Source organism: Mustela nigripes, chromosome 6 (assembly GCF_022355385.1).
Source record: "Mustela nigripes isolate SB6536 chromosome 6, MUSNIG.SB6536, whole genome shotgun sequence".
In the NCBI taxonomy this organism is placed as follows: Eukaryota; Metazoa; Chordata; class Mammalia; order Carnivora; family Mustelidae; genus Mustela; species Mustela nigripes.
In genome coordinates this window covers 26,671,547-26,684,848 of record NC_081562.1, presented here as the reverse complement: position 1 = coordinate 26,684,848, position 13,302 = coordinate 26,671,547, and the positions used below count along the sequence as shown (strand labels likewise).

The following is a 13,302-nucleotide window of genomic DNA, read 5'->3' as shown; positions in this document are numbered from 1 at the left end:
ATGATGCGGGACTCGATCCCAGGACCCTGAGATCATGACCTGAGCCGAAGGCAGCGGCTTAACCCACTGAGCCACCCAGGTGCCCCTCTTTTTTTTTTTTTAAAGATTTATTTTATTTATTTGACAGAGAGAGAGATCACAAGTAGGCAGAGAGGCAGAAGCAGGCTCCCTGCTGAGCAGAGAGCCTGACATGGGGCTCGATCCCAGGACCCTGAGATCATGACCTGAGCTGAAGGCAGAAGCTTAACCCACTGAGCCACCCAGGCACCCCATATAGTATCTTTTTAAATAAGTTTATATTAACAGATACAAAATGCTTGTATAAAGTATTTTTAAACAATGCAGTGAAGAGTAAAGTAGAAATTTTCTTTGTACTTACTCATTCCTTATGCCCCATAAACACTGTTAAACTCTTCCTGTATGAATAGACCTATCTCATATTATAGTCAATCTTGTGCTTTTTTTTTTTTTAAAGATTTTATTTATTTATTTGACAGAGAGAGATCACAAGCAGGCAGAGAGGCAGGCAGAGAGAGAGGAGGAAGCAGGCTCCCTGCTGAGCAGAGAGCCTGATGCGGGGCTCGATTCCAGGACCCTGAGATCATGACCTGAGCCGAAGGCAGCGGCTTAACCACTGAGCCACCCAGGCGCCCCAATCTTGTACTTTTTAAACTCCAGTAAAGCCAAGCTCTTTTCTGAGCGTACAACTTTGCTTTAAAGGGGACTGGGCTTACTCAAATCATCTCCTCTGCTAGTTACTAGCTATTTATTTAATCTTGTTATTATTAAAGAAAATAGAAAAAATAATGCCTAATTTGCCTGGCATAAAAAGTAATTGATTAATTTCCAGTGTTACATTAGTTTCAGGTGTACAATATAGTGAATCACCACTTCTATATATTACTCAGCGCTCACAATAATAAGTGTACTCTTAATCCTCTTTACCTATTTTCTTTTTTTTTTTTAAAGATTTTATTTATTATTTGACAGAGATACAGTGAGCGAGAGAGGGAACACAAGCAGGGGGAGGGGGAGAGGTAGAAGCAGGCTTCCCGCTGAGTAGGGAGCTTAATCCCAGGACCCTGGGATCATGACCTGAGCTGAAGGCAGATGCCTAACAAGTGAGCCACCCAGGTGCCCCCCTCTTTACCTATTTCATCTGTCCCTCCACCCACTTCCCCTCTGGTAACCTTCAATTTGTTCTCTATAGTTAAGTATCTGTTTTTTGGTTTGTCTCTTTTTATCTTTGTTCATTTGTTTTGTTTCTTGATTTCCACATAAGTGAAATCATATGGTATTTGTCTTTCTCTAACTGATTTATTTCACTTAGCAATGCATATTGTCTAGATCCATCCATGTTGTTGCAAATGGCAACATTTCATCCTTTTTTATGGTTGAGTAATATTCCATTGGAAAATTATATATGTGTGTGTGTGTATAGAGAGAGATTTATATCTCTCTCTATATATATATGCCACATCTTCTTTATTCATCTATAAATGGACACTGGGATTGCTTCCATGTCTTGGCTATTGTAAATAATGTTGCAGTAAACATATATCTTTTAAAATTAGTGTTTTCATATTCTTCGGATAAATACTACATGATGATTTTGATATAAAATATAATAATGTAAGGGGCGCCTGCGTGGCTCAGTTGGTTAAGCATCTGCCTTCACCTCAGGTCATGATCCCGTGGTCCTGGAATTGAGTCCCATGTAGGGACTCTCTGCTCAGTCCGGAGCCTGCTTCTCCCTCTGCCTGCTGCTACCCCTGCTTGTGCTCTCTCTCTGTCAACAAGTAAATGAAATTTTTTTTTAAAAAAGATTTTATTTATTTATTTGACACAAAGAGAGAGAAAGGCAGAAAGGTAGGCAGGAGTGGGGGGAAGCAGGCTCCCTGCTGAGCAGAGAGCCTGATGTGGGGCTTGATCCCAGGACCCAGGACCCTGAGATCATGATCTGAGCCGAAGGCAGAGGCTTTAACCCACTGAGCCACCCAGGTGCCCCGTAAATGAAATCTTTAAAAATATATATATATAATCATGGGAGTTAAGTGCCTAGCTTATAGTATATGCTCAGATGATACGGTAATGATAATTATTAATATTGTCTCCTACTCATAGTTTTCCTCTTACTCCTTTTGAAGTATCTTTTCTTAGTTAGATGGGTTTGAGGTATAATTGACATACAGAAAAATTCACTGGTTTTAAGTACACGTTGTGTTGGGTTTTGACAAATGTGTATGCAATTGTGTGATTACTACTATAGTCAGAATAAAGACTATTTCATCACTCTAAAAAGTTCTCTCTTTTGCAGTGCGTTTTTCCCCTTTAACCCTCGCCCTTGGCAGTCACTGCTCTCCTTCCTGTCTCTTTAGAATTTCATGAATTTCTAGATTTTTATGTTTTTCCCTTTCTCGAATTTCATGTAAATGGAATTATACAGTAAAAAACTTTTGAATATTTTTAAAAAGCAGATTTGTTGTCTTATTGTGTAAAACTTGTGGATCAAAGTCCTTTGTGAGATAAATATCTTGCAAATATTTTCTTTCTGTGGCTTGCTTTTTCATTTAATAGTGTATTTTAAGATAAAAATTTTTATTATTTTCATAAAGTCCAACTTACAAATTTTTCCTTTTAGTTCAGGATTCTTACATTCTACGTTAAAAATCTTTGCCTAATGGGGCGCCCGAGTGGCTCAGTTGTTAAAGCGTCTGCCTTCAGCTCAGGTCCTGATCCCGGGGTCCTGGGATTGGGGTCCTGGGATTGAGCCCCCAGTCGGGCTCTCTGCTCAGCCGGGAGCCTGCTTTCCCCGCCCCTGACCCTGCCTGCCTCTCTGCCTACTTGTGATCTCTGTCTGTCAAATAAATAAATAAAATTAAAAAAAAAAAAATCTTTGCCTAAGCCAAGGTCACTAACACTTTCTGCTATGTTTTTTTTTTTTCTAGAAGTTTTTATAATTTAAGCTCTAACACTTATGTCTCTGATCCATTCATGGTTAATTTTTATATCTGGTGTGGGGCACAAATTGAGGTTCATTTTTTTGGAGATATATATATATCTCCAGTTGTTTCTCCAGTTGTTCCAACACTATTAGTTGAATATATTCTCTTTTGCCGCTGAGTTGCCCTACCAACTTTGTTGAAACTCAGTTAACCATTTATGTGGGTCCTAGACTTTTCATTTTGTTCCACTGTCTGTCTTTGTCATACCATTCTGTTTTGGCTAAATAATTTTAACTAAGTCTTGAAATCAGGCAGAGTCCTCTAATTTTGTTCTTTTTTTCAAAGTTGTCTCAGCAGTCTTAGGTCTTTCACATTTCCATATAAATTTTAGAATCATCTTAACAGTTTCTACAAAAAACCTGCTGGAATTTGAAGGAGATTGGATTCAGTCTCTAGAACGATCTCAGAATTGCTGTCTTAATGGTATTGAATCTTTCTGACCATTAAAATGGTATATTTCTCCATTTATTTAAATCTTTAAAAAATTTTCACTGAACAATGTTTTATATAGATTGTGTGTATGAGTATGCTATATTTTTTGTTAAATTTACTTCAAATATTTCATAATTTTTATGCTATTATAAATAGTATTGGTTTTTTAATTTCAGTTTCCAAAAATTTTTTGTTTATAATAGTTTTATTTGTTGTAGAAATATGATTGTTTATTGATGTTGTCTCCTGTGATCTTGAGAGTAGTTCTAGTAGTTTTTAAAATACATTCCTTAGAGGGGCGCCTAGGTGGCTCAGTGGGTTAAAGCCTCTGCCTTCGGCTCAGGTCATGATCTCAGGGTCCTGGGATCAAGCTCCGCATTGGGCTCTTTGCTCAGCGGGGAGCCTGCTTCCCCCTCCCTCTCTGCCTGCCTCTTTGCCTTCTTGTGCTCTCTGTCTGTCATATAAATAAATAAAATAAAATAAAATACATTCCTTAGGAAAAAATAAATAAATGAATAAATAAAATAAAATACATTCCTTAGGATTTTCTGTGTTGATGATCATGGTTTCATTGAATAAAGGCAGTTTTACAGATTCTTTTATAATCTCTATGCTTTTTATTTCTTTTTCTTGCCTCATTTCACAGCTTAGAGTCTCAACTACAGTGTTGCATAGAAGTGTTAAGAATGGACACCATTGCTTTTTTTCCAGTTTTAGTGAGGGAAAGCACTGAGTCTTTAAACATTAAGTGTGATGTTTCAATATGGGTCTTTTTCTAGATGCCCTTTATCAGGTTGAGAAAATCCCTTCTATTCCTGGTGTGGAGAGTTTTTATCATGAATGGATGTTGAATTTTGTTAGATGCTTTTTTCTGTATTTGTTGAAATGATCATAACATTTTTCTCTTTTACTCATGTGATGAATTATATTGAATGGCTTCAAATTGTACTAAACCTTTCATTTGTGGGCTAAACTTCACTTGATGATGAGATATATATATATATATGTATATATATACATATGTATACATATATACATATGTATATATATATGTTTCTTTTTTATAGATTGTTTGGATTCTGTTTGCTAAAATTTTGTTGTAGAATTTTTACATTTTTATTAGGGATATTGGTCTATAGATTTATAATATCTTTGTCTGGTTTTGGTTTCAGAGTAATGCTTGCAACATAGAGTAGGTTTGGTACTATTTCTCTGTGTTTGGGAAGAGTATGTGTAGAATGGGTACTATTTCTTAATGTTGGAATTTACCAATGAAGCCATCTGGGTCTGGAATTTTCTTTGTGGAAAGAGTTTTAACTGCAAATTCAACTTCTGTACTCAATAGATAGGACTATTTAGTTTATCTCTTCTTGAGGGAGCTTTGGTGGTTCGTATCAGATCATTTCAGGATTTGTCCATTTTATCTAGATTGTTGAATTTATTTGTACCTAGTTTATAATATTCCTTTATGTCCTTTTAGTATTTTCATAATCTGCAGTGATGTCTTCTCCCTCATTCCTGGTGTTGTTACTTTGTTATTGTTACTTTGTTGATTTTTTTGAGAACCAGCTTTCGCTTTAATTGATTCATCAGTCTCTTCCTCCTCTCTTTCTTCCTTTTTTTTTTTTTTTTTCTTTTAAAGTAGGCTCTACAATGGGGCTTGAACTCAGGACCCTGACATCAAGACTTTAGCTGAGATCAAGAGTTGGATCAGGGGCACCTGGGTGGCTCAGTCTATTAAGCATCTTCCTTTGGCTCAGGTCATGATCCCAGAGTCCTGGGTTTGAGCCTACTTCTCCCGCTTCCTGCCACTCTGCCTGCTTGTGATCCTTCTCTCCATCTCTCTCAAATAAATAAATAAAATCTTTAAAAAAAAATAAAAGAGTTGGATGCATAACTGACTGAGCCACCCAGGCGCCCCAGTTTTCTATTTTTGCTCCTCGTTATTTCCTTCCTTCTGCTTACTCTGGGTTTAATTTGTTCCTTTTCTAGTTTCTTAAGGCTTATTGTTTAGAAACCTGTCTTCTTTTTTAATTTTTTAATGCTGTAAATTTCCCATCAAGCACTGCTTTAGTGCATTCCACAAATTTTGATGTTTTCATTTTAATTAAGATCAAAATGGTTTTTAATTTCTTTTGTGATTTCTTCTTTGACCCATGAATTATTTAGCAGTGAGTCAATTTCTAAATATTTTGGAAATTTTCAGATACCTTTCTGTTACCGATTTTTGGTTTAATTCTGTTGTGATCACAGAGCATACTTTGTATGATTTCAGTCTTTGAGATTTGTTTTATGGCCCAGATTATGGTCTGTCTTTGTGAATGTTTCACATACATTTAAAACGTAGGTGTATATTATGCCATTATTGCTGGTAGTGTTCTAAAAATATCAGTTAGGTCTACTTGGCTGATAGTGTTCTTCAAGTTTCAAGTTCACTAATTTTCTGTTTATCTAATTATTATTAGAGGAACATTGAAATCTACATCTGTACTTAATGGATTTTTCTGTTTCTCCTCCCAATTCTGTGTTCATATATTTTGAAGTTCTGTTTTTAGTTGTATATATGTTTACTATTCTATTTTCTTGATGAATTGACACCTTTATTTTTATAAAGTCTTCTTTTTAATTGCTGCTAATATTTCTTATTCTGAAATATAATTTGTCTAGTATTAATAGCCTATCCAGCCTTCTTTTGACTAATGTTTACATGATCTGTTTCTGTTCTTTTACTTTTAACCTATCTGTGTCTTTATATTTTAGATGAGTTTCTTAGAAGTGGAATATAATTGGATTTTGCTTTTGTCCAGTTTGACTTTTCATTTCAATATCAAGCCATCTTAAATGCTGTTTCCTTTGATTTTCAGTACTTTCATTTTTCTACCATTTGCTCTTAGCTCACTTTCTTCATAAAATTTAACTTGGTTATAGTTATTTTGAATAGCTGTTACCCCCATTAGCCCAAGTATATATAACTATAGGTGACTAGATTATGTTAATGTTATAATTGTGGGTAATTTTTTATTTATATTTCCTGCTCTAAATTATTCTCTCTTCATCAGGAATGCATCTTTTGTTTTGTACTTTTCCACATGATCTCTAAGACAGTAGTCTTAATACAGTATGTGGGACCTCAGTTACTGTCTGATAAAATATTATCTTACCTAATTATCTTCACAGCTTCTTGAAGGTATTCTGTTTTTCTTTGAAATGGTACTTTATTTATGGTAGTTTTGGGGATAGTCCACTGATAAATTTCTCAGTGATTCTTAGAAGTTTTATTCCCAGAGTTTAGCTATCATATTATGTGGGTTTATTCAGTTACCATTTTATTTAGAGTTTCAGGTAGAGTAAGATGTTCCTTATTATCAAATTCTTAATCAAGGTCAGCAAAGTGAGTTATGATCCCAAGGTGTTGCCTCACTTCATTCAGTCCTGAACCTACATGCATTTAATTATTGACCTCACCCAGAGTGGGTGGGCTAGAAGGGTAGGTAAGTATGATTGTACAAAACTGATTCTGGGGGCGCCTGGGTGGCTCAGTGGTTTAAGCCGCTGCCTTCGGCTCGGGTCATGATCTCAGGGTCCTGGGATCAGGTCCCGCATCGGGCTCTCTGCTCGGCAGAGAGCCTGCTTCCCTCTCTCTCTCTCTGCCTGCCTCTCCATCTACTTGTGATTTCTCTCTGTCAAATAAATAAATAAAATCTTTAAAAAAAAAAACAAAAACTGATTCTGAAATAGCCCAGTGGCCAATAAACACGGTGATTAGATCATCTCAAGCTTGGAAGTCTAAAGTTAATATTGTTATATGAAATTGATGAATTGCCTTTTGCCTTTTCCAAATCCTGATGATCTTACTTACTTTAGAATGGCAATTCAAAGAGTCTTAGATTTTCGGCTTTATGGTAAGAGTGGGTGCTAGGGCTGTTTTGAGTTTTTAATGTTGGGAAGTGGGTACTGAGGAAACCCAAGACATTGAGTTTGGGGTTAAATTGAACTTTTAGTTCCTTACCCTCTGCCTTTGCCTGAATGACTATTTTTACATTGATTTGTAGAGAGTTTGATTTTAAAAGATAACATATGTAACCATGTGGCTCCTGCTACTTGCTGTTTAATGATATAACGGGTATGAAAACAAATTAAACTAGCTTAGCCAGGGACGCCTGGGTGGCTCAGTTGGTTAAGCCGCTGCCTTCGGCTCAGGTCATGATCTCAGGGTCCTGGGATCGAGTCCCACATCAGGCTCCTTGCTCGGCAGGGAGCCTGCTTCTCCCTCTGCCTGCCATTCTTTTTTTTTTAAAAGATTTTATTTATTTATTTGACAGAGAGAAATCACAAGTAGATAGAGAGGCAGGCAGAGAGAGAGAGAGAGGGAAGCAGGCTCCCTGCTGAGCAGAGTGCCCGATGCAGGCCTCCATCCCAGGACCCTGAGATCATGACCTGAGCCGAAGGCAGCGGCTTAACCCACTGAGCCACCCAGGCGCCCTCTGCCTGCCATTCTGTCTGCCTGTTCTCGCTCTCTCTCTCTGACAAATAAATATAATCTTTAAAACAAAACAAAACAAAAAAACTAGCTTAGCCATTACATTGCAGTTACCTAAAGTCATGGAACTTGGAACATATTCTTTGAAAGGTGCACCAAGTGTGATGGTGTATTCCTTCCATTGTAATTCTTTCCAGAACACATCATTTTAAGTGTTACAGTCCCTAATGGTTGTATGTGGGTTTTATTTTTTCTCCTTAATTCAGCCTTAATAGCTCATTGAAATTCTTTTTACATATCCAAATACTATCTTGGTTTCTCCTACTGATTTCATCTTTTTTACCTCTTAAGTTCAGTCCTCAAGGATCAATCTTCCGTTCTCTGCCCTTTCCTGTCCCATTTTCAAAGACGGTGATCTCATCCGGTCTTGTAGCTTTAAATACCTTCTGCATTCTCATGGCTCCCAATTCTGTCTCCGGTGAAGACCTGTCCCCTCCAGAACTGTATCCATCCAGCTGCCTACTTGACATGTCTAATAGGCATCCCTAACTTAATATTGTCTTCTAATGGAGCTTCTGATGGTCTCCCACAACCCAGCTTCTCCTTCAACCTTCCCTATCTCAGTTAATGCTTGCTCCATTCTTCTGGTGGCTTAGACCAGAAACCTTGGTGCCATTCTTTACTCTTCTCTTTGTCTCACACCCAGCATCTGGTCTGTCAGCAAATCTTATTAGCTCTGTCTTCTAAAATGTATCCACATTTGACAAATTATCACCATTCCTTTTGCCACCATCCTGGTCCATGTCACCATCTTTTGCCTGGTTTATTGAATTACTGAATTGCCTGGTCTCCCTCCTTCTACTTTACTTCTCTACAGTCTGTTCTTAGCACATTGCCAGAGTAGTTCTTACATTTTTTCTGTTGAAAACATTCCAATAGTTTCGCATGTTACTCAGAAAAAAGCTAAAGACCTTAACTGTTAACCTATAAGAACCTGTATGATCTGATCCTCCGTTACCTCTCCACTCTCATTTCCTGTTTGTTTACTCTGTTCCAGCCGCATGGCCTCTTGACCGTTCCTTGAACATGCCTTTCCTGCAAAGCCCTTACATATGCTGTTCTTGCTATGTAGAATTCTCTTCCTGCTAGTATCAGCGAACCTAGCTTTCTCACTTCCTTTGGGCTTTTACTCCCTGAAACCTTCCTTGTCCAACTTAACTTGTTTTCCTGTCTCCTACATTGGAATGTAAGCTTCATGAGGGTAGAGATTTTGTCTTGTTTTGTGTACTACAGAATTCTTAGCCTCTAGAAGTAGTCGCTGGCATGTAGTAGATGCTCACACATCTAAAAATTAATAAGTGAATGGGTAAATGCCCCTGATTCTCATAATACCTCTTAAAAGAGAAGATAGTAAGCTAACATAGCTCAACTAGATGTAAAGTTATGTTGAGGGAAAGAAGAATGGAAGAATTGAAAGAAGGCTGGATGGAAAGTAAGAAGGATTTGGAAAATAATTTTAAATTTCTTGAAATGTAGAGCAATCCTATAAATGTATGAATAGCAATACTCTTTTATTTAAATAACTTTTATTAGTTTTCCATGGAGGCCACAAAAATTTGTTACTCCCATCAGTAGGAAACAGATTTGAATATCAGACTGCAGTGTGAACCAGGAGATAAAGTTCTCTGGATTAAGAACTGTGGACAGTTATTTCAGATGTCACCGAGTCATTGTGTAATTTAAGAAGGGTAACAGTGTGTCTTGGTATTCCATGAATAGTCTTGGTTTAACTCTCTTGTTAATTATTAGTAGGATGGGCTTTTAATTCTCTCAAGGGTTTGAGTCTGATGATAAGTTATAAGGGTACCCTAAAATTAAAGTGCTTGCCCCTGGCTAGTGATTGTAGCAGATATTGAAATTCATGTATCATAAGAAAATGTGACTTTCCGGGGCACCTGGGGGGCTCAGTTGGTTAAGCGTCTGCCTTAGCTCGGGTCATGATCTCAGGATCCTGAGATTAAGCCCCATGTCTGGCTCCCTGCTCCACGGGAAGTATGCTTCTCCCTCTCCCTCTGCCCCTCCCCTCCACTCACGTGCATATGCTCTCTCCCCCTTCCCCCATAAATAAATAAAATCTTTTAAAAAAGGAAAGTGTGACTTCCCAAACCCCTATTCTGGTGACTAGCTGCTTTGAGAGAACACCTTTCAGGGCTGCATTAGTAAAACCTTGATTATCTGGCACATAACTGGAACCCTTAAGAAAATGATACTTTTCGGGGCTGCCTAGGTGGCTCAGTGGGTTGAGCCTCTGCCTTCAGCTCAGGTCATGATCTCGGGGTTCTGGGATCGAGTCTCGCATCGGGCTCTCTGCTAGGCGGGGAGCCTGCTCCTTCCTCTCTCTCTCTACTTGTGATCTCTCTGTGTCAAATAAATAAAATCTTAAAAAAAATGATACTTTTTTATAATTTTTCTATGCCGGTATTAGTACCTGTGGGAAAGTTTATGTAAATTATATTGTGCTATATGTTTTATTCTACAACTTAATGTTCTGTGTTATTTTATATAGATGTACTTCATTTTTTCAGCTTAATTTTATTTTTGCAATTTAAAAAGATCAGTATCAAATAACAATGCATAGGAGAGTTGCCAGTATGAAACCATAAAATAAGCAAAAAAGAATGCTTTACTATCTTAATCATAAATAAAGAGCACAAGCTATGTGTCTTACCATTTATGGTGTAGAAATCCTTACATTGAATTTCCACATTACCAGAAAATTAAATAAAACTTAGACCAATTTGCCAAAATGCAGTCTTGAGATAATTTTTGAAGAGAACTCATTACCATAAACATATGTACTCTGTGTAGAAATTCTCTTAAATCAATAAATAAAATAAGGAAAGCAAAGGAGCAAAAAGAAAAATTATTCTGGTGAAATCACTCCAAGTCAGTCACTGCTAACATGCATTTTATTTCTCTTTTTATATCTTTCCTAAGTTTTGTTAATTTGTGTATTTTTACATGGCTTTAATCATACTGTATATAGGGGCGCCTGGGTGGCTCAGTGGGTTAAAGCCTCTGCCTTCAGCTCAGGTCATGATCTCAGGGTCCTGGGATCAAACCCCGCATCTGGCTCTCTGCTCAGCAGGGAGCCTGCTTCCCCTTCTCTCTCTGCCTGCCTCTCTGCCTACTTGTGATTTCTGTCTGTCAAGTAAATAAAATAAAATCTTTTAAAAAAAATCATACTGTATATATAAATTTACATCCTGCATCTCCCCATCCCTGATTAATCTTTAATATTTTAGTATTAAGATAGTTAATATTTTAACTATTTTTCTATATGATTTAGACTAGATTTCCAGAAGAGGAGTTACTAGATCAAAAGTTATGACTATTTAAAAATATTTTTTGGTATATATTGCCACACTGCTTTTCATAAGTGTTGTACCAGTTAATACTTTAACCATTTGGGTCTGATGTTGCTTATTTCCTCACACCTGTGCTTGGGTTGGGCATTATGATTTTTAAAATATTTGTGATTGCAAAAACAAAAGTTCCTCACTGTTCAATATGTACTTCTTACTTTTTTGTGACGTACATTTTCTAGAAACAGTATTAATTGTATCCTATTATATATTAAAACATGATTTTAAGAGACCTCCATTTAAGGGAGAACATCCCCTTATAAATAAAACTTTAATAGAGCATGTTCAAAGGACAATTATTGATTTTTGTGTGTGTCTTTTTAAAATTTTATTTTTTTATGTATTTGAGAGAGAGCACAAGCATGCACAAGCCAGGAGGAGGGGAAGATGAAAAGGGAGAAGCAGGCTGCCTGCTGAGGAGGGAGCCCAATGTGGGGCTCCATCCCAGGTTCCTGGGATCATGACCTGAGCTGGATGCAGCTGCTTAACTAGCTAAGCCACCAAGTTACCCCAAGGCAATTGTTAATTTTTAATTAAGGATCAATTATCCAGGTTACCATATTGAAATTAACTTCAAGAGTGGCAAAAGAAACCTTTCCAAAATGCTTATTTAGTAGAAAAAATTTTCACAGTGGGGAAAGTGGCTTCTTGTTAAGAAAAATTTAAATATTTATCTCGGATATATCTAACATCTATCTATATTAGGTTTCATTGAGATCATTGAGTACAAATGAACAACAAACTAATCATAGAAATTTGGTATTTCTTTCAGGAACAGTTAACATTTACTAAAATAATACCTTAAATATTTTCTTCTTTTCAAGGTATCATAGACGTCGTAGGAAACTGGATCCTCCAAAAGACAGATGATACTGAGGTTTTCAGGAATCGAAAAGATGTTATCTTGTGTCTCATTTGCTTTTTGAGAAAATGTATTGAGTATATTCACTAACGTGTTATATAGCAAAATAATAATAAATGTGTTCATATATTACAATGTGTGTTTCTTTATATATATTAGGAGATTGTGGATTTGACAAACCTACTTCATCTTACTTTAGACATTAAGGTCTGCCATTTATGTTTATGTGTCTAGTGTGATTAAGTATTTTTACATCATCAGCCAAATATTGTTAGTAGTGTAAATATGATTAATAGAAATGTGCATGGTTCTTCTCAAGGAGATTTTTAAATTGCCTTTGGAAAGAAACTCATGAGGTCCACCCAGAAAATAAATGTTACAGTTCTTCCTTGTGGCTTCTAGGAAATAATTAAATTGCAGTTGATCCTGACCAACATGAGTTTGAACTATGCAGGTCCATTTATACCTAGATTTTTTTTTTTTTTTGGATAAATATAGTCCAGTACTGCAACTGTATTTTCTCTTGATTTTCTTAGTAACATTTTCTTCTCCTTAGCTTTATTTTACGAATATAAAATACACATAACAAGTAAAATTATATGTTTATTGACTATTTGTGTTATCAGTAAGGCGACAAGTCAACAGTAGGCCATTAGTAATTAAGTTTTGGGGGAGTCACATTTATAGATGGGGTTTTGACTGCATGGCAGATTGTATCTCTAATCCCCTTATTGTTCAAGGGCCAACTGTAATTACATTTTAATTAGTTCTATTGTCTGCTGGGTCCTTTATATACATTATTATTAATTTCTCACAAAAATCCTTTAAAGAAAGAGCATTATCCCCATTTTGTGGGTAAGGCCAAGTGACTTGAACCCTACCTACTTAGCAAGTGGAAGAGCCAGAATCCAAATGGTCATGCGCCAAAGCTTTTTATAGTGCATTACAGTGAAAAAGGGGTATTTTCTTTCACCCAAGAATGTACTTTCCTAGAAAGAAAGTAGATTTTGCTTACAAATTATATAATTTGTTTCGAGGGTTTTTTTTTTTTTTTCTGGCTCTTCAAAAAATTATGCTGGCTTCAGAATGCATGCAATT

The 13,302-nt window shown here is 36.5% G+C and overlaps 1 protein-coding gene across 1 annotated transcript in view; it reads left to right on the top strand.

Annotated features, from left to right (window-relative positions):
• MRPL42 (mitochondrial ribosomal protein L42) overlaps nucleotides 1-12,339 on the top strand; it is a 33,272-nt gene extending 20,933 nt beyond the window's left edge. Inside the window, exon 6 of the mRNA XM_059404656.1 lies at nucleotides 12,167-12,339. Coding sequence (XP_059260639.1) covers nucleotides 12,167-12,212 — 46 coding nt within the window. The 3' untranslated portion in view covers nucleotides 12,213-12,339. The remainder of the gene's footprint in view (nucleotides 1-12,166) is intronic.
• Nucleotides 12,340-13,302: the final 963 nt, after the last annotated feature.